Source organism: Corvus brachyrhynchos, unplaced genomic scaffold, assembly GCF_000691975.1.
Source record: "Corvus brachyrhynchos isolate BGI_N302 unplaced genomic scaffold, ASM69197v1 scaffold44, whole genome shotgun sequence".
Lineage (NCBI taxonomy): Eukaryota > Metazoa > Chordata > Aves > Passeriformes > Corvidae > Corvus > Corvus brachyrhynchos.
In genome coordinates this window covers 1,945,733-1,966,449 of record NW_008238359.1, presented here as the reverse complement: position 1 = coordinate 1,966,449, position 20,717 = coordinate 1,945,733, and the positions used below count along the sequence as shown (strand labels likewise).

The 20,717-nt window shown below is 42.1% G+C and overlaps 1 protein-coding gene across 1 annotated transcript in view; it reads left to right on the top strand.

The window, feature by feature from the left end:
- Window positions 1-20,717, top strand: part of INTS4 (integrator complex subunit 4) — a 29,676-nt gene that overhangs the window by 4,928 nt on the left and 4,031 nt on the right. The window contains exons 7-17 of the mRNA XM_017735929.1: window positions 1,954-2,159; window positions 4,994-5,136; window positions 6,063-6,178; window positions 8,027-8,160; window positions 8,946-9,103; window positions 12,374-12,467; window positions 14,651-14,731; window positions 16,506-16,636; window positions 17,541-17,600; window positions 19,272-19,431; window positions 19,750-19,893. Coding sequence (XP_017591418.1) covers window positions 1,954-2,159; window positions 4,994-5,136; window positions 6,063-6,178; window positions 8,027-8,160; window positions 8,946-9,103; window positions 12,374-12,467; window positions 14,651-14,731; window positions 16,506-16,636; window positions 17,541-17,600; window positions 19,272-19,431; window positions 19,750-19,893 — 1,427 coding nt within the window. The remainder of the gene's footprint in view (window positions 1-1,953; window positions 2,160-4,993; window positions 5,137-6,062; window positions 6,179-8,026; window positions 8,161-8,945; window positions 9,104-12,373; window positions 12,468-14,650; window positions 14,732-16,505; window positions 16,637-17,540; window positions 17,601-19,271; window positions 19,432-19,749; window positions 19,894-20,717) is intronic.

Sequence of the window (20,717 nt, the reverse complement as noted above, 5' to 3'; positions counted from 1 at the left end):
CCAAAAGCAAGTAGCTTCCTAGAAATGGTAAAGTTTTAGTAACATATACGGTAATAAGTGGTTTGCTTCTGTTCTGCAGAAACCCACTGGGATTATTTGTTGGTTTTGTTGACTTAATTGTAATAGTTGCGTGTGGCTCTAAATTGGCAGTTAGTTGCTGCTGTTTGAAATTGGTGTTTTGTCAGCAGGGAAAAAAATTCATAGAATCGTTTAGGTTGGAAGAGACCTCTAAGACCATAGAGTCCAAATGTTAACCCAGCACTGCCAAATCCCACTAAACCATGTCCCTAAGTGCCACATCCAGATGGTTTCTGAACACATCCAAGGGTGGTGATTCCACCACTTCCCTGCACAGTCTGTTCCAGTGATTGACAACCATAATGTTTTCCCTACTATCCAATCTAAACTTCCTCTGGGTAAACTTGAGGCTGGTATTTGCATAAACCATGAAAATTCCAAGCTCTGAATGTTCTTTCTGAATTTGCCTTTAATGTTACTGGAAGGACGAGGTTGAGTTAAAATGTACAAAACCACCATAACGAAAATATTGCTGTAGATTGTGTTGTAAAAGTTGGGTTATTATTCCATGACTCCTGCAAATAAATGCATGTTTTCCCAATAGCTAAACTCTCCCTGGAGCTTGAAAGTGCACTTTTTTTTTTTCCTAGTAACAGTAAAAAATGTTTCACTGGTTCAGCTCCTTGACCTGTGAAATAGTTCTCTAGTTTCTTGTGCCACAGGTCTTGTGTCAGTATGATGCTGTTGAGGAACGTGGATAAAATGATCAAATGTGGAATATACACAGATCTCTCTCTCTCTCTCCACTGCAGCATTTTTAAATACTGCTGAGCTCCCCCTGCCTGGCAGCACTGCTTCATGTCTTGAATTCCGTGTTGTACCTTAAATCTGAATTAGTGTGTCAGCTTAGGAGAGCAGTATCGGCAAAATGTTTCTCTTCTCTTAATACCTCGGTCTTAATGACCATGGAGACGCAGAGTTGTGACAAAAAGCTTCATTACTGAGCAGGCAGGGGTCTTGCTGTCTGTGCCTTTTCGTACTTAATCAGAATCCTGAGGAGTCAGAGGTCTTCTTTAAGAACAATAGGCCTAAAAGCTCCACACAAGTTCAAGTGAGTGTTTTCAAGGTAGCTAATTTGAGTGAAAAATGTAAGTATGTTTAAAACATTGTTGCAAGACATCAGATGAATTACCATTTTTATGATTCTAGCACATAAATGTTATGGAAGCTAATGAGGATGATTTTAGGGAAGAGAATCTCACCTCTGCCTAACCTTGTTATATCTGGCTATTCTTCAAATTCCTGCAATGTTTTACAGCATAAGTACACTCAGGATGCTTTCTGATGCTTTTTTTACTTTCATTTGAATAATTTTAATATTTAGATGGCACCTTTTTCCTTTGTTTTGAGGAATCTGAAGTCAGAAAGCAGAGGAATTTCATTCTGTTAACTGCCAAAATGTTGATTCTCTGGGGCTTTTCAGCAATTTGTAAAGTGCTACGTAGCAAGTTAAAAATGCAGTGAAAGCTCCAAGCAATTAAAATGTCAGGAAGAATAAAACAACCCCAGTTTAATTAACTAAATGAGTTTGCTTAAAATACCAGTGTTGATGCTATGCTTGCAAAGCACGCTATGAAATACACGGTGTTTATTGGTGGGTTGGGGACCTGTTTGTCACCTGCAGGTCCCTTTTGCAGATGTTTATGGCAGCAGCAGGGGCTCTATCAGAGGTGAAACTTTTGATTTGAAGACTTGCCTGTGAAAAGATCCCCAGTGGGTCCCTGCTTAGGCTCTGTTGCCCTCAGCATTTCCTTAGCATCTCCTGTCCTTAGGCCAACCCTTGAGTAGTACAAGACCTCGCTGTTGGGTGCATGTCCTTTAAAACCAGACAGTTTTAATTAATTGACAGTTAATTCCCTGCTCCTGTTTTAACAGAGGTTCGAATCGCTGCGGTCGAAGCCCTGTGTATGTTGGCTCAGTCCTCGCCTTCTTTTGCGGAGAAATGCCTGGATTTTTTGGTTGACATGTTTAATGATGAAATTGAGGAGGTGAGGTTGCAGTCAATACACACAATGAGAAAAATTTCCAACAATATCACGCTGCGGGAAGACCAGCTGGATACTGTGTTAGCTGTCTTGGAGGTAAGAGATTCTTGAGGAGGGCAAGAACTGCTCTCCTGCTTGCTTTGGGGTGCTTAATTATGTACTGCTAATCAGTCCCTTCCTCTGAGAGCAAACCCACCTTTTTGTTGGGTTTTTTGGCTCTTTAAACACTGCCAAAGGTTTCTAAAATCTGGTACCTCGTGAGCCCCAGGACAGTAGAATAGTTCTGAAAGAGACAAATTTTAGATAGAAACTCCTCCTTTGATCACTGTGCTGTTGCCTCCATGTGTTTCCTTCTGTCTTGTGTTGTGCTCCAGCACTCTGCACCACTTCATGTTGAATGCAGCTTCAATTTCTTTCTGCTCCCTTGACTCAGCTGCTTTGGCTACAGCTTTGCTCAGCAAGCAGAGCTGGGCCATGGGCCTGAGATCTTCTTTCTGGCTGCTCAGAGAGTTTGTCAGTGCGCTCTGCCGTACGATTTTGAGTTTTCCCAACCAGCATCCTCCCAGTCAGTGCTCAGCCAGGATTCAGGGAACAGCACGAGTCAGCTGCTCTTCCTGGTTGATGAGGTTGATCCAGGAAGAGGAAGAGATTTTGGCTGTGTGAACAGAATTATGTCAAACTGCTTCCTCTTAGACCTGATTGATTTGCTGAGCTATAGCCCCTGAGGCACTTTTTTTTCATCTGCTGCTTGTAGTAGGCAAGTTTCTGCTGCTTTTGGGAAGTGTCCCAGCCTTGGGAGGTGCTGCAAATCCTCTGGTTCTGTCTCTTCACCTTCTATTTCCTTGACCTAGGGCAGCAATTGCCACTCCCAGTTGTGCCTTAGGAAGAAGCAAACTAATTAAACCTATTTTCTCAGTCTGTAACAAATGCTGTGGAATGTGATCTGGATTTGCAAATGCAGCCAATGAGCTTTAGGTGCCTCATGTTTTTGTCATTATTTGCATTTGTTTAAGCTGTGGACGTGTGCATTGAGGTATGAAAATGTCCTGCTTAGGCTGGGCTCTTCTGTCCTGACTTGCCATGTGTGATAAACCCTAGATGTATTGTGGTTTACATTATCATAATTATCATAATTATCATCAGACATTAGGATAGTGTAAGTGTGAGAATTATTAACGTTTTAATGGATTTATCTGATTCTGAAAGATGCTGGTGCTTTTCTGTAAAATCCCTCTTCCAGTGCAAAAATAAAGGATGTGGAAAAATACTATTAATTTTGGTGCCTAAATTGGATCCAGCAGTGTAAATATGGATCTCTTGGGTGTTGGGGGTGACTTCTTTTTTCAGAAGTTACTGCTTTCATTTCATCAGAATAACTGTACCAGCTACTCCTTGCTTTTCTAACCAGACTTTGGAATTTGCTTTCCCTGTTGTCCTTGATCTCAGTTTCTGTTGAGTTGTGCTCACCTCTGTCTCTTCATGGTCTTCTGGCTCATTTGTCTTGGTACCACCTTTCTAGTGGGCTTTCTTAGTGGTCTGGAGTGTTTTATGTCTGTGGTCATTTCATTCCAGTCCTTAGAGTTTGTCTTCTCTGTGGTCATAGTTTGTCTTAGACCACCAAAACCCCTTTGATCATCTGCGTGTGTTGGCTGTCATTTAAGAGCCTTTACAAGAGGATTGCTCTTTCTTATTTTGTGTAAGTGTCTCGGTTTTGAAAGACAGGTGTCTGCTAAGGAAGGCAGAGGCCCCCCTTGAAGTGGCAGATATAACCCCTTTTCCCTCCAAGTTATTATATTTTGAAATCAAGAGCCTTTAGGCGAAGATGTGGGAAAATAGGAATAACAGTTCTTTACTATATATATATATATATATGTATATAACCAGTCAAACAAAACAACAACTATGAGCAGGGCAGCCACAGCTCGGTCTCCAGCAGGGCAGGGAAAACGGCTTTTGGGGTCCCGGCGTTGTTTCCAGCAGGAAGAAAGAACGGCCAAAGGAAAAGAAGCAGCAGCTCCTTTCTCTGCAGCTTCTCTCTCCGGACGCTCCGAGCGAACTGACCCCACACCCAGGTGTAGACAAAAGAGTAGCCAGGCCCGCCCCACTTCCCTTTTTGTCTTTCTTAAGTACAGCTATTTGTCTCCTAGTAACATGCATATGGGAGAAAATTCCTTTAACAGGAAAAAAAACCTAAGACTAAACTAAAACCCCAACAGTAAGACAGTGATGGATGAGCTGTTGATAGTTAGCAAATTAATAATTTCAAAAAGGTAAAATCCACCATTGAAAAGCATCCAGCTCTTGTATCCTATCAAATTTTCGTGTTGTGTCCAGCAGCACCAGGCAAATGCTGATAGCAAGGAATGTGGTGATACATGGATATGGAATGTCATGATGGTTTTTGGCAGAAGGAATGTCATTAATTCAGCTGAATGTTCTAGTCTGTCCAGCCACTGACATGTCCTCAGTGTTTACTCAGACCCTCTGGAGGCTGGTGACTGGGCTGAAAGCCTGTGCAGTGGAGCTCCCTGTGTTGAAAACGATAAAAGGCTGCTGTGAAAATGCCAAAACAATCTTTGGTGATTGTCTTACTGAGCTGCCCAACACCTTCCTTTTCTGTGACTGCAAAGATACAACATCAGCCAAACCAAGTAGTGATTTTTGCTCTGCTTGAGCAGGTTAGCGGTGAAGCAGTTCCTGTTCATTCCAGTAAAGGAAGCACAGAGGGGGATGAGACCAGGAGAGCCTGCAGCACTTGCCTGGTCACTCCATCTGTGCTTAGCTCTGGTAACTAGAAACAGACAGTGCTTATCACAGACCTCTTCTATTAACTCAGCCAAGGAACGGAAGCTGCCACCTTTAAAGTGAATGTCTGTGCAGGCACATTTCTCTCAGCACTCAGCAGTGTCTGGGTTGGGTTTTTATTTTAGGATTCTTCGAGGGACATTCGGGAAGCACTGCATGAACTGTTGTGTTGCACCAATGTTTCAACTAAAGAAGGCATCCATCTTGCACTGGTGGAGCTGCTGAAAAACCTGACCAAGTATCCCACAGACAGAGAATCCATATGGAAGTGAGTGTGTTCAGTGTCCTTGTGTGTCTGCTTACTTTCCTATTCTTTTTAGTAAGTGAGGTGCTAGGAAATACTGAGCTTGCTAAGGAGCTAACAGGTGTAGAAACTGGTGTAGAAACTCTGTGTTGTTCTTGCTTGTCAGTACTTGCCCTGGGAATCCAGAACTGATGACCACTCATGGAAATACCACCCTATTCCAGGCACTCAAAGCATTGACAGAAAAGATTAATTCAGTTTTCAGTTTAAAACCTGATCTCTTCTACACAAGTGTTTTTGCTTACTTGACTCTGTGTTAAATAGTAATATTTACCAGCAGTTGACTATATCAGATGTGCTAAGTGGATTGGCTGTGTGACATTGTGCTGTCCGAGGAAATTTTTTCTGTCTAAGCAAAAAGAAGGAACTTCTGTGTCAGATTTTTTGGTTGTTTAATGGAAGCAACAAAAGAAGTGGTGCTCCACAGACATGGTTTGAGATGGAATTCTTAGGTATTATTGGAAACACATATGTTAGCCTAAGCTTCCTTTGACTTCCAGTGTACTTTTACATTGGTTTTGGAGTTTGGTAGAGTTTAGGGGCTTTGGGTTTTTACCTCCTAACTTCCTTACTTCTGAAAAAAAAAAAAAGGCACTCATTCGTTAGCCTTTAGTATAACAGCTTTTCCTGGATTGCACAACTCCAAGTGTTAAGTATTTTTTGGACAGTTTAAATAAAAAGAAATTTAATACTGCTTGTCCTTTCAGTTTTCTTGAATCCTATAAAATATTAATGCAAATGGTCAGTTGTAAAGAAACAGCTTGGACAGCAGGATTTTTCTTGCTGACCGTCTCAAAGTGTTGCTGCAACATAAAGTAGTAATGCTTTAGAAGGTTGTATTTTGAAATGTGCCTGTTCACTAACATATATTTCAATCTGTGTATTTGCAGATGCTTGAAGTTCTTGGGAAGCAGGCATCCCACTTTGGTGCTTCCATTGGTCCCAGAGCTGCTGAGCACACATCCCTTCTTTGACACTCCGGAACCAGACATGGATGACCCAGCCTGTATCTTTATTCATGAAGCCAGTTGATAATTTTGACTGTAGTAGATTTTATTAAGGATTTCTCAACACTCACATTTCTTAAACCATTTCTCACTGTAGCAGACAAACAATCCTGTGCCTATTTCTGAATCCTTTTGCACTTAGTTTGTTACTCAGCAAGTGATGGAATAACTGTTAGCTGGAACCATCTTCATAAGTACCAGTGGACTATAATTGGCCTTCTTTTTATGCTGTGATGAATAATCAAGCAATTTGTCAAGGTTTAGGCTTTGCAGATGAGCCCTTTGATGTCAAAACATTTGTCTAGTTTGCATTAATTTTGAAGATGCTTTAGCTTTTAAATAAGAAGGACGTTTTTTCATGTCTGTTTTCTTTTTAGGTAAAACTTTTGCTATTCTCACTGTTGTGGAGTTTACAAAACAGAGCCATCTCTTAGTACAGCAGTGCCTGAATCCCCATAATGCTTTGAATTTTTCATCTTTTTGAGATAATTCTATGTCAGAAATCCTTATATTAATGTTGGCTCTTCCAGTGCTTTAGAATACAAATGACTATTGATACACTGTTATCCTCAACAATAGGAGACACCTTGGAAATCCATTTTTCCATTTTTATTCCCCTTGCTTCCCTTCTGTGCAATTGCAGAATATAATGTTACTTCTGATGCATGCTGAGACACATTGGACTGGAACCTTCCTCTAGAAGCTGCTGCTTATTTTTCTCACCAGTCACAGGCCATCGAGCAGAAATTCTATCGAGATTAAATGAGTGCCTTGTGAGGATTGAAATGGGTTAGAATCAGGTGGAGAGAGATGAATGTGTAATTACATGGTTTAGTAATAATTTGAGTAAAGTTGTCCTGTGAGTTGAGAGTTAAGGGAACACTGCAGGGGGAAGAAAGCTGTTGTTTAACTCAGTGCACCTTCCTGCCGGGAACCAGAATTATGTTGGAGAATGTTTTGGAGGTAACTTGCCACCAAATTTTACAGAGGCATATTATGTGAAGACAGGCCTGTGAGCCAGAAACTATGAAGTAAACCTGAGTAGTGTGTTTCCAGTGTAAACTGATATTTAAAAACATGGTTTTGTTTACTTCAAAGCACTTGGGAAATTTGAATCAGAGCTTATGCTTGGAATCAGCCATGTTGCAGGTGTCAGCCTTTGGGCTAACCGTGAAAGCCTTTGGCTGCTCTCTATTTCTGCAGATCTCAGACTGGGAAAATGTGTTTTCTACTTCAGAATTCTCTTTCCATGTTGATTCTCTGGGTTGCTTAAAGTCTGCATAGAGTGATGTTTTTCAGGGCATCTTAGGTAATGCAGCAATTTTCAAAGACTTGGCAGTAAATGTACAATTTTAGATGTTGTTAGAGCACCAAAAAACCTGAGCAACCTGGTCTAGTGGGAGGTGTCCCTGCCTATGGAAGGGGGGGTTGGAACTAGTAGTCTTTAAGGTCCCTTCCAACCCAAACCACCCTATGATTCTGTGGTGCAAACTGGTGAGCACAGTGTAAGCTGTGAGGAAGAGTGAAAGTCCACCTAATGCGTGTGTTCTGCATTTGGGATCCGTGGCTCCTTTCCTCTGTGTTGCTTCTGAGCCATCCCCTGTTGGCAGTGACACCCTTTCTCCAGTATGGCTCACCCTGTAATGTTTGCACTTTGTACTTGGTTTTCATCTGCTCAGACAGCTGTTTCTTTGGGTTTTGCTCAGTATTTTCCAACTATAAAGAACTTCTAGACAAATCCTAACCAATGAAAGAGTTGTTGAGTTGTTGTTGTTGTTTTAACTTCCCATCCCCAAGGAGCTCTTCTTGCTGTTGTTTATTTTTCTTTAACAATCCATTTGTAATAGACATTGCTGTTCTGGTTCTGATTTTTAATGCTGCTAAAAGTTGCCCAACAATGCCTGCCCTGTTCTCTGACCATACGTTCAGACATTACGCGTATCTTCGGGACAGTCTCTCTCACCTGGTCCCTCCGTTAAGAGTGAGTTGAACCACTTGGTTTGCACTTTGTCACTTGGTTAGGAATATTGCTGGTCTCTTCCATGTCTGTCTGTGTGTAACACTTAAATTCTAAAAGGTTTTTCTCCTATGCACCATGGCAATTAATACTGAAATGTTCATTAAGGCAGGAGAGACAAATGTTAAATTGTTACAGTATGGACTTTGTAATATTTTGGGGAGAATAATAGCATTGTTGCTCTCAAGTGAGAATAGCACATGGTTTGCTGGTTAGGTAAGAATACTGGGAGGGCAGTATTGCTGGGAGTTTTCTGTAGCTCTGGCTGTGTGTCTGTGGGAAAGGCCTTTGTAGATCTTCCAACATTTCCCTTGTGTCCTACCTGAACAGTTTATTTGTCGGTGAAATATGTTCCATTCTGCTTTGCAGCATGTTTTTCCTGCACAGAGGTATGGGTGGGTTAAAGTTGGCTGTAAGTCTTATCACAGCTCATAAAATGAATGGTGGTTTGTGTGGTGTTGGACTTCCCTTGACTTCACAATGTCAAAGTTAATAGATGAGGAAGATGTTTCCCTCCAAGGGCTGTTGATGTTTAACCTGAGGATCTCTAGTGCAAGTGAATTGTAAAGTGGGGAGAGTAACTAACAAAGATGCAGACTTGAAAGCCTTGGTATGAATTTTGAATTTGAGAAATGAATTGGAGCTCTCAGTTGATCGTTGTTAAATAGTATGGCAACATTTGAAATGTTATTACCTGTGTTAGACTTTTCTCTTATTTTTTTTTGGTGTGTGTGTTCTTTCTTGTTTAGTTGCCAGGTAGAAAGCTGGTGTCCTCTGCTGTCTCTCCCAGTATTAGCCCACATGAAGATCCTTCCCAGCAGTTCCTGCATCAGAGCCTGGAGAGGGTTTACAACTTTCAGCACCTTGACCCACAGGGCATACAGGAGCTGCTGGAATTTACCATCCGGTAGGGCCCCAAGCTGACCTGTTTATGGAAAGATGTGTTAGGATTCCAAATTTCTCTGATGCAGGTGCTTTGCTTTTCAATATCAGTGTTGTAATTTGCTGTCCAGCACTTAACTTGAGCCTTCCTCTAGAGACTGTTGTGCTAAAAGAGTGTTCATGACCTGTTTAAAATCAAATTGATGGTCTCAGGTCTGGCACTGCCCCACAAAATAATCAGTGTGCATTTGTGAGGGGGGGCAACTTTTCAGAGCGTGGTAAGAGTTAGGTAAAGGTGTTCTTTTTGGACTGATCACTTATGCTAAAATACACTCTCTGTTTTTATGGTTTATGGGTGACAGCCTTGTGTGTCATTCTCAGTTTTGTGTCCTTGTAATTTTGATCATATTCTTTGTAATGTACATGCACAAGGTTTTCTTGTTTTGCTTTTCTGGGGGGAAAGGTGGTGTCCCCTTTGCTCTTGCATTTTCTGGGTCCTGTGGCCTTTCATTCAGCAGGCCTGCTTCTGGTGCTTTGGGTTCTCGCTGCCAGTTCCACTGACAAAGGACTTGGGCATTCCTCATCAGTTTTCAAATCAGAGAGCTTTTCCAGGAATAGACAACATTCTTGCATGCTGCTGTCTGCTGCTGTGTAGATAAGGAGGGTGTGTGGTGTTGCTTCTCAGTGTGGGTTTTGTGCTGCCTCTTCCATTTCATCTCTAGACTGATTTACATAAACAAAACACTTGACAAGGGTCCTTTCAGTGTGATTCCTCTGCTTGGAAAGACCAAAAGAGCCTGATTTTGAGAATTAGAAAAACAATCCAAAATGCTTTGTTTGGAATATGAAATTAAAAAAAAAAAAGCTTAATTATTTTTATTCCTTCAAAATAGCTGCCTTCTGTTGTGTGTATGTTGCTGTGAATCACTGTCACACCCATCTGCAGCAGAGAATAAACAGTGTGCTCCTCACTGTAAACCCAGCTGTGGAAACGGTGAGGTTTGTCCTCAGCTGTTTTGCAGCTGCTATGTGCCAGCCTAAAATACAGTCCCAAAGCATTTAGTGCACTGAACACTTGAAACAGGTAATCTCTTGGCCAAGCATCCAGAGCCTTTCAGGCATGAGGGTCTGGGAACCTCTCAGGCCATGACTGTTTCCAGTTTTTGAGTTGATGGAAATGATTGGCTTGGCTTTTTTCCTGATGGGATTGCCCCCCAGGAAACCATAGTAAGCCAGCTGCTCTTTTCCATTATTAAGAGAAGGGAGAATTTGGACAAAGCCAGAAGTGTTAAAGGTTACTTTGCAGAGGGCAAGATTTCCCTGCACCAGCAATTTGGTTGCTGAGAGCAAAGGAATGGAAGCAACTCACAGCAGTGGATTCTGCCATGGAACATAACTCTCTCCTCCTTTCTCATGATTGCCATCCAAGGAAATAACAGACCTTGTGGAGTTTGTGTCTACTTGGGACTTAGAGTTTTGGCTGCAGAGCCTGAGGGGAGCATCAGTCTGCAGTGTGGTTAGAAGTGTAAGACAGGCTGTTTAGCAAATCTGTCTGTGGTTTAGTTCCTCCATCTATATGAGAGGAACTTTTTTTTTTCTTACAGAGATGTTGAAATCTGTTTAAGATTTGTAAGGAAATAGAATTAGTGGAATTGGGAGCTGTGTAAGACTAGGAAATGGAATATTTGCCTAGCTGTTGGTTGAGAGATGACATCCTCTTCCTCATTAGTATGTTGTGATGGATTGTGACATGGGAATTAAGCACCCAGGAGCCTCCTCTTCACTGCTGTCTGGTAAAAGATGAAATGGAGTATCTGTGTAAGGTTGAGGTTGGCTTGGCTGTTGTTGCATTGTTGTTGAAGGAAAGCACAACCCCTGACTATGAGAGACATTGAGGTGCCTGGAGTGTGTCCAGAGAAGGGCAATGGAGCTGGGAAGGGCTGGAGCACAGATCTGAGAAGAAGCGGCTGAGGGAGCTGGGGGTGTTCAACCAGGAGAAAAGGAGGCTCAGGGGGGACCTTATCTATCTACAACTCCCTGAAGGAGGCTGTAGCCAGGTGGGGGTCTGTCTCTGCTCCTCAGTAACAAGCAAGAGGATAAGAGGAAATGGCCTCAAGTCATGCCAGTGGAGGTTTAGTTTGGATATTAGGAAAATGTCTTCATGGAAAGGGTTGTCAAGCACTGGAAAGGGCTGCCCAAGGAAGTGGTGGATTCACTATTCCAGGAGTGATTTGAAAGACCTGTGGCTGTGGCACTTGTGGTGGGCTTGGCAGTGCTGGCTTAATGGTGGGACTGGATGGTCTTTTCCAACAAAAATGATTCTATGATTCTCTGCTTAGGAAAGATTTTCTTTGGCTGCATGTTATACAGATAATCTCATGGATTTTTGTTAATGTCTCAGGGCTCAGCAACTCTCTGGTTTGGCCGAGCCAAAGTTTCAGAATTGCATCCTAAATGCAAAGATAAATCTAAAATAAACAAAAGGAAATGATCATCTGAAAAAAAAAATTTTAATGATGCAGAAGGAAATGTGGAATTAAAGTGACAATTTTAGTAGACTTTGGATCTAAGCAAAATCCAGAGAAGAACAGACACGTGTTGAAACCACGTCAGCCAACCTATTTTCAGTTCTGTAACAAAAATTAATTTTGTTTTCTTAATGCACCCTTTGGATCTGAAACATGGCTAGCACTAGAGAACTAAAGCCTTTTTGGGTTCCATTAACTGACAATTTTTTTCGATCATATTAAAAGCTGCTTATATTGCTGTATGATTTACAAGAAATACCAGACAACACACACCATCTAGTTGGGCAAATACCAGTACATCAGATTCCAGCTTGGCTTAAAAGGGCAGCTCTATTTCAGATACACTTGGTTGCATGAGCCTGACACGTTCCAACCAACCTTTCTTAGCCAACATGAATAGTGTGATTTCCCAGCAGTGTAACACAAATGGGTCGTTAGCTGCTGTTGAAGGCTGGAGTGTTTTAAGTTAAATCTGGAACTGCCACTCTGCATGGTTCCCATGGGGCTGCAGAGTAATGTGGGTTGACAGACTTACTGCTTCCACTGCTGTGCTGGTGCCAGCTTCCCAGAAGAAAGGACATGCTGAGTCCCAAGGTGCAAACTGGTTTGTAGTGTGTGTTTTGCTGCTGTTTCTGGTGCTTGCTCTAATAAAAGCAGGCAGCAGGAGTAGCTGGATTTATTGTGATTGCCTTCTGAGTGTGTTTAGATTAAACTGTTCTCTGTCTCAGTGTTATTTTTTTTCTTTTTTTTTTTTCCACATGCTTCAGTGATCTTCAGAGACTTGGGGAACTGCAGTCAGAACTGGCAGGGATGGCAGATTTCACTGCAACTTACCTTCAGTGTCAGCTGCTCCTCATCAAGGTTTGACTTCATCTGGTTTCTTTTGTACTGTTCTTCAAAAATGCCCCCAGTCCATCGCAGTGGCGTGCTTTCTTGTTTTGATGTTCATGCTGAAAAGCGATGTGTGATGAAAGAACAGGTTCTGTGGATTTCTGATAATCCTGTTTCCCTCCTGTGGCAAATAATTATGCAGTAACTTTGCCAGTGCAGACCTCTGCTGCTGTACCTAGGGCTTATGTTGGTTCACGTGCATTTTGTCAGTGCAGAGTTTATCATCTGACAGCTGAGGGGCAACTGTGTTAGGAGAGTAACTTTTCCCTGCTGGTGGCCACTGGAATGTTTTTTGTTAGACTGCTGCCATGAGTGCAATTTTTATTGACAGTGATTTGCAGACAGCTTTATTGGCACCAGTGCCAAAGGAGCTTTTAAGACTTGATTGAGCTAAATATCAGTCATGCTTTCCTTCATAGTGCTGAAATTATCTGTTTAGTATTAGCAGGTGAAGTGGCTACTTAGACACCATGACAGCAACCCTTTGCAAAAGCCCCTTTTCAAAGTTAGCTTCGTGCTGTAAACAGGAACTAATTTTTTTCTTCATAGAGCCATCGAAAATCTTGGGTTGGAAAGGACCCTCTAGTTCCAATGCCCCTGCTGTGGTCAGGGATTCCACTGGATCAGGTTGCTCAGGGCTGTGAGCTGGCAGTAGTGTTTAAGTCTCCTGGCATTCTTTGGTGTTTGAGTGTAACTTACATACATGTAAAGCAAGAACTAAAGCAAGCAGCAAACAGGTTTCCAGAAGGGACTCCATGAAAGCTTTGTTATGTAAAACCAAGGAGGGATTTCAGGTGCTTTGCTAATGCATAGCTGCCAGTTGGCACATCTCATGGCAGGTCTCAAATCCTTGGAATATGTTTATCACCCAAAGAAGGTGTTTCAGATGAGCAGTGTTACAGTTCAGTACAATCCAGCTGAATACCAAGTGAAATGTGCTGTGGAGGCAGAGGACTAGCATTTGGAGATAGCTTTGTTGCCCTTCTCCATGGTTTGACTGGAGTGAACCAGATGGTTTTTGCATCTGGCAGAGGAGTGCTCTGTTGGAAGAAGGGTAAAAGCTGTATCAGCCATTCTTGGCTTGAGCTGTAGAACAGTCAATAGATCAGTGATGCAGAGGAGTCGGTAACGTGCATGGAATGAAAAGTAACTGATAATACCAGGAATCACAGAATATCTTGGGTGGGAAGGGATTTTGAGAATCATCTAATTCCAGACCCCCTACCACAGGCAGGGACACCTTCCACTCATACAATACAATTAGAAATTCTGATACTGCAGAGAGAACCTGAATGTCTGAGTAGCCCTTTTCAGTAGATTTCTGTCCAGTCGCTTCTTTCCCCAACAGAAAAAAAGCTGCTGGGGGAAAAAGTATCTTCATTTCCCAGCCTCTCAAGGATCAAAAGGTTCCAGACCTTTAAAGGCTCTACATACCCTGTGATTTTAGAGGTAGTTAACTGGGATTCTTGGGCCAGCCTGGGTGAAGGATACAGTCTGTACATTCTTGAGCTTTGGCTGCAGCCATCCTTGTGCATAGCTGTATCTAGGGACAGGCAGCTTCAAAAAGGAGGCAGTGATACCAATCATCCAGTCAGGCTTTCTACATTTTTATAAAACGTCAATCAAAAAGCAAACAGAGCGTGGTAGGTGGTTGGGGTTTTGTTTGGCGTTTTTTGTTGGTTTGGTTTGTTTTTTTAATACCAATATCAGTGGTTGAATTAGACACAATATTTGTAGCAACTCCAGGATCTTTGGTGGGGCAGAGACTGTCAGTAGGAAAGTTCAGAAATGTGGCTGTGGAAGGGATTGTGTTTATGAGTTTTTATTGTTTCCACTTTTTGCCTGCACTCTGAGATTGCCCTGATCTTGGTCTCAGGGGTGTGATAATGCAGTGGGCTGTTGTTTTTCTTCATGAAGTACCAGGAGTTTGGCTTGACGAGTCTCTCATTCACAGCTTTGTTAATATTATTCTCAACTTCTTTTATATTTTCTGGTTGTATAGGTATCTCTGTGTCTTTATAGAACAATGTATATTTTGGGAGCTTTGGTTCCCTGTGTTGTATTTAAAAGCACAAAAGCTTTGGCATGCTTTTTCAACCAACTGTTTAGACTGAATTAGATATTTATCATCATTTCATGGTTTTTTCATGTAGGCCTTGCAGGAGAAGTTGTGGAATGTGGCAGCTCCTCTGTACCTGAAACAGAATGCGTTGGCATCTGCTGCAGCAAAGCAGGTGAGGTGGAAGCAGCTGAGCCTGCATGGAGGCCAGTCCTTGGGTAGGAGTCCTTCCTTGGCCATAGAACAATAGTACACTTCTGGCCTTCCACTGCCATAGTCTGTCCAAGTAAATCTTAGTCCCCAAAACTGGGGTAAGTTTCCTTATCTGCAAAAGGTGAGTGGTGAGGGAGGGAAGTTTGTGACAGCTGCAAAAAGGCAAATATCACATTCATCTTCCAGAAGAGTAAGAAAGAAGATCCAGAAAACCGTGGGCTGCTTGTCTTCCTCGCCTCTTTCCTGGGGAAGGTTATGGACCAACTACTTTTAAAAGCTGTTTCTAAATAAGATCAACAAAGCTACTTGGAACAGCCAAAATGCATTTCTCAAGAACAAGTTATGGCTGACCACCAGCACTGCTCTCTGTGGTGAGGGTACTGGTGCTCTGAACAAGGGGAGGGCAGTGGGCATTGGCATCTTTGACTTTAGCATGACTTGACTTTAGCAAAGCTTGGATACAGTCTCCCATCATTTCTTTTTCACCAAACTTGCAGGATTGTGGCTGAATAAGTAGGTGATGAGGCCCCTGCAAGTTGAGGAACTAGTTGATATGCTGGAGGGCATAGCTGCTGGTGTGGACAGACTGGGGAACTGGGATGACAGGAACCTCATCATGTTCAGTACATTGAATATGAGGCACTACAGGAGGCCAATGGCAGCTGACATGTCTTGGTTTGGGAAATGATCCAGCTCTGGGGAGATGACATCTGGAAGCCTGTGTTGTGTCCTGGGCCTCCCCAGTAGAAGGAGGATGCTGACAAACTGGGGCAAGCTCAGCAGGGGGCCACCAGTGTGGTCAGGGGCTGGAGCACGTTACCTGCAAAGAAAGGCTGAGGGAGCTGGAATTGTCCAGCCTGGAGAAGAGCAGGCTTCAGGATGAATTTACTTCTGTCTACCATTGTATCATAGGATATAAATGAGACAGAGCCAGACTACTCTGGACAAGAGGCAGTCAGCAAACGATGAGAAATTTTGATCAGCTATAAAGGGAAAATTTACTGTAAGGATGGTTAAATACTGTTGCCCAGAGAGGTGGGGGGAATGTCTGTCCTTGGAAGTGTTCGCAATTTGATGTGGCCCTGACTAACTGGATCTGAGACCTGCTCTGGGCAGGGGACCAGGCTAGATGACCTCTGGAAGTCCCACCCAATCTGGGATATTCTGGTTCTGTGATATATAAATGATCAGATCCTGGGAAAACTGAAGGTAAGCCCTAAGAAAAGGTAAAGAAGCAAGCAAGCTATTAAATAATCTGATAACAAATCAAGGGTAGAAGCAAGTTCATGGATCTGTTGGGAAACTCTGCTGACATTTTGAGTCTTAAGGTAATTAAGATGTAATAGACAGATACTGCTCTGCATCAAAGCCTTCTCTGCTGTTGATGAGTAGAAACAAAAGCCATCCAGCTTTTGAAATCTTCTCTGATTGAACTGTTTTTCTTGGGTGCCCTCTTGAGTAGTTTGTGAACCTCTGGAAACTGTTATCTGTTGTGATGGTGAATGTAGGTCACTTGCTATCGATGCAAGGTGAGGGAGTATTTCCTGTTAAAGAACTTGCAAGTTCTTGGCCTCTACACAGTCATACTGAACTCAACTGTATTAATTTGGGCACTTCCTCTTGTCTGCTTAATGTGTTCCTCGGTATGAGATAAAAATACCAGAATCTGGTGATCATAGTTGTGCTGGAGTTTAACAGTCTGATGGTTTTTTATCCCTGTTCTGTCTGTCTGGCAGATCCTGGAAGAAACTTACAAAATGGAGTTCATGTACAGCGGAGTGGAAAGTAGACAAGTGGTCATTATTCACCACATGAGACTGCAAGCAAAGGCCTTGCAGCTGATAGTGACTGCCCGCACCACAAGAGGGTAAGGATGACCTGGTCTAAGGATCTTCTTAGGGTTAGCTCTAAGATTACTGTCCTTAAGTTTTGTTTAAAAAAACCAGCAAGGATAAATTAGACACATGACAGGGCAGGATGCCAATAACCATTTGCTAAAGTAATTCAGAACGAAGAACCTTCTTCTGCCTTTGATACAGCTGTATAGCTACACAGTCCTGAATTAGATGACAAAACTATTGGGAAGATGAGTTTTGGGGGTTGAGTTCTCTCATTTATGAACATATAAGTAGGTTAAAACATAGTAGAGTTGATACTTGGGACCTGTTTAAATGAGGAAAAGTCATGTATCAAAAGAATGCACCAATCATGTTTGCTTCATTAAGTATTCATTGCTGAATTTTTAGCATCAGGAAAGTATTGTCCTCTTGACTGATCTGCAACTACTGTGTAGGGGACTCAGAAACTGCTCCTGTGCAGGCTTAGGTACACAAGAGGCTCCAAGTGGTTTGTTTTGGCTGCTGAAGTTAAAGAAGTGACACATGGTTGTAGAATGAGAACTCCAGCTGGTAGAATTAGAGCAAATTAGTTACTGTCCTAATTTACTTCTGTTTCAGGTTTGTTGCCATCAATTTACTGTGTTACTATGGAGGTCCATAGTATATTTGCCTTTTAACCTCTGTTTTATAGGTAGAAAATGGATATTTTCTAACAGTGGCTTTGGGAACTTAATTAGTGCCTTATGCAAATGGGTTTTTTTTTTTGTGGGAGGGGGATATAGACAAGTGAGGAACACTTTTTTAGTTCAAAAACTGTAAGATACTTCCATTTTTAGGAGGTTTAATGGGATTCCAAACCACCTAAATGTGTATAGCCGTAGAGCCATTTTTCTTCCTTTAAAAGTAAACCAAGGAATATTATTTTCATTGCAGAGTGGAACCCCTTTTTGGGATGTGTGAAAAATTCCTACAAGAAGTGGATTCCTTTCAGAGGTGACAAACTCCATTGCTTCTTCACTTTGTTAGAAAGTCCCACCACCATTGTCATCACGGGATACTCACTTTGTTTTTCATCTCTTCACATCTCCCTTCCCTGCTGTCCTACATTGGGAACTGTCATGGGATAATAATAAAGCAAGAAGAACCTTCGTAGTTGAAGTCCTTAACATAGAGATGTTATGCTGGTACTTCAGAAACATGTACTCTGAATTAATTTTTATAGAATAGCTGATTTTTTTTTTCTTGTATTTTTAAGGATTTATCTACTTTGAGTGGATGCTGTTTTGATAAATACTTAATTTTTTGTTGTTGTTATTCTGTCTCCTGGAGTCCTGATAGCAATTTGACCTTTCAAAGATTAATAAAAAAACAGATTACCCTTGATGCCATCAACATGGAGCAATAAGTCAGACAAGAATTCTGCAATATCTTTCCTGGCCCTGTCTACTGTTTTTGCCACCTCTGAGTAGTCACCTTTACTTCCAGGGAGAACAGATGTATTGTGTCAATTTGCATGAACAGATTGACTCTAGTGGAAGGTGTCCCTGCCCGTGGCAGAGGTTTGAAACCAGGTGATCTTTAAGGTTCCTTCCAACCCAAACCATTCTATGGTTCTGATTCTATGAAACAGTGATGAGTTCTGCTGATCCTGAGGCTCAGTGTGAGGGAAAGATGTACAGGAAATTAACAGTTCTATTCTCCAGCTCCAGCTGAGCATTGGGGTAGGGCAGATTTGGTCCCTTTTTCTTACCAGTTAACCAGCCACAACTGCCAGGCCTATGGAATACAAATAAATGTGAATTTAATCAGAACTAGAAATAAAATTCTGCTCAGCCAGCTAAGGATGCCTGTATCTCTGGACTAGCTATCCAATTCCCTGTTGAGTCATAAAATCATAGAAACACAGAGTCATTGAATGGTGTAGGTTGGAAGGGACATTAAAGAACATCTAGTTCCAACTCGCCTGCCATTGGCAGGGGCACCTTCCACTAGACCAGAGCTCCATCAAGCCTGGCCTTGGACACTTCAGGGATGGGGCATCCGCAGCTTCTCTGGGCGACCTGTGCCAGTGCCTCACCACCCTCACAGTGAAGAATCTTCTCCTAACATTGAATCTAAATCTTTCCCCTTTTAGTTTAAAACCATTCCCATTTATCCTATCATGATCTGCCTGTGTAAAAAGTTACTTTCCCTCTTCTTTATAAGCCCCCTCTAAGTACTGAAAATTTGCAATGAGGTCTCCCTGGAGCCTTTTCTTCTCCAGGCTGAGCAACCCCAACTCTCCCACCCTGTCATCATAACAGAGGTGCTCCAGCCCTCTGAGTATCTTCATGGCCTCCTCTGTCCATCTTACACTGGGAACTCCAGAACTGGACACAGTACTCCAGGTGGGGTCTCAGGAGGGCAAAGAAGAGGGGGAGGATCCCCTTCCTTGACCTGCTGCCCACACCACATAGCCCTTGATGGTGTCAGTTTGAGCACGAGGCATGGTCCCAACGTGTAGCCAAAGTCATCTGTTACGTATGAGACACATCAGAAGAGGAATGTAGGTATCTGATTCTGTCATTATAACTTAATATAAGGATTAACTAGCTTGACTGAAAATAATAATACTGTGGGAAAAGTTGAAAAAAGTATTTGATTTTTAATCTATTCTTGACACAGATGCTTCATCTCTGAGCTCCCACATATGCAAGGCAGTTTTGTAGATAAATTGCTGGACTTAATGCCCAGACTTGTGACATCCAAGCCTTCAGAAGTGGTCAAGATTCTTCAGACAACACTGCGGCAAAGTACCTTCCTCCACCTTCCTCTTCCAGAGCAGGTTGGTGTAACAGAAAATTAAAATGCAATATCCTTGTGGACTGTCTTGGCATCTTGACTAGTTTCTAATCTACCATGAAGCTTTTAGAATTCAGGGTCTTGGTCAGACTCAAGTGTTACTTATTTCTTCTTTGTCTTCTTATCTAGTATCCTCAGGACTACTGCTAAAAACCTGGAAAACTTAGTAATTCCTGGAAGCATAAAAAAAAAAATCCAAAGTTCATGCACATCTCTGTTAAGAACAGTACTAATTACAATTTTTTTTTCTTTCCTCTTTCACCCACCTCCTTATTTTTGCCAATCACTTTGCCCCTAACAGCTCCATAAAGCCACTGCAAATATCATTGAGCCTACTGGTGAATCTGATAATCCCCTGAGGTTTACATCAGGGTTGGTTGTGGCACTGGATGTTGATGCAACTGTGGAACATGTGCAGGATCCTCAAGGAACTGTTAAAGTTCAGGTAAGAAGTCACTTGACATAAATGCAAACAAGATTGTGTCTTGGGGGGAGTTTCTTTAAGGATGTCAATACTTTTAGATTGCAGATAATGATACACTTTATTAGTAACAATGCTGGATTTCTGTGTTTTGACCACATTCAGAACCTGGTTTGTCTGTAGTGCACTGAGAGTTGACTTGGGTGCAGTTCTGAGAGTTTGCTCTGAGCGCTTGGATGTCATTCTGTTCTTCCTCGTGCACTGTGCACATTATGGACACAAACACCAATTAATGCTGGTGAACTTCCAGCTGGTCTAGTGGGAGGAGGAGGAGGAGCAAAAGAAGTTGTTCTGAACGGCACAAAAATACACAGGCTCTTGGCTCTCCAGCTTTTCTTCCTGCTGCTGAATCACCAGTTTTAGATGCAGCTGAGGAGGTAGGAGTGGTATGATCCAAGTAAAATATGCAAAGTCACTGCTTAACAAAGAAACAAAAACCTCAGTTACAATGCAGAAGAAGCAGCTGATGCCAGTGTGGCCTTTTTTCCACCTGTGCTGTGGGTTTGAATTGCAGCATGTGGCTGTTACATCTGGGGCAGCTGAACTCCTGGCTCCAAGCTAAAGCCCACTTTTCTTGCTTTCCCAACTCAAACAGAAAATACCCAAGTAACACACTATGCAGACAGATCCCCAGTCCAGTTGTCATTCCTTTGCTGTTTTCTCTTTTTTTTTTTTTTGTTTGGTTTTTTGGTTTTTTGTTGTTTTTTGTTGTTTTTTTTTGTTTTTTTTGTTTTTTTTTTTGTTTTTGTTTTTGTTTTTGTTTTTTTTTTTTTTTTTTTTTGTTTTTT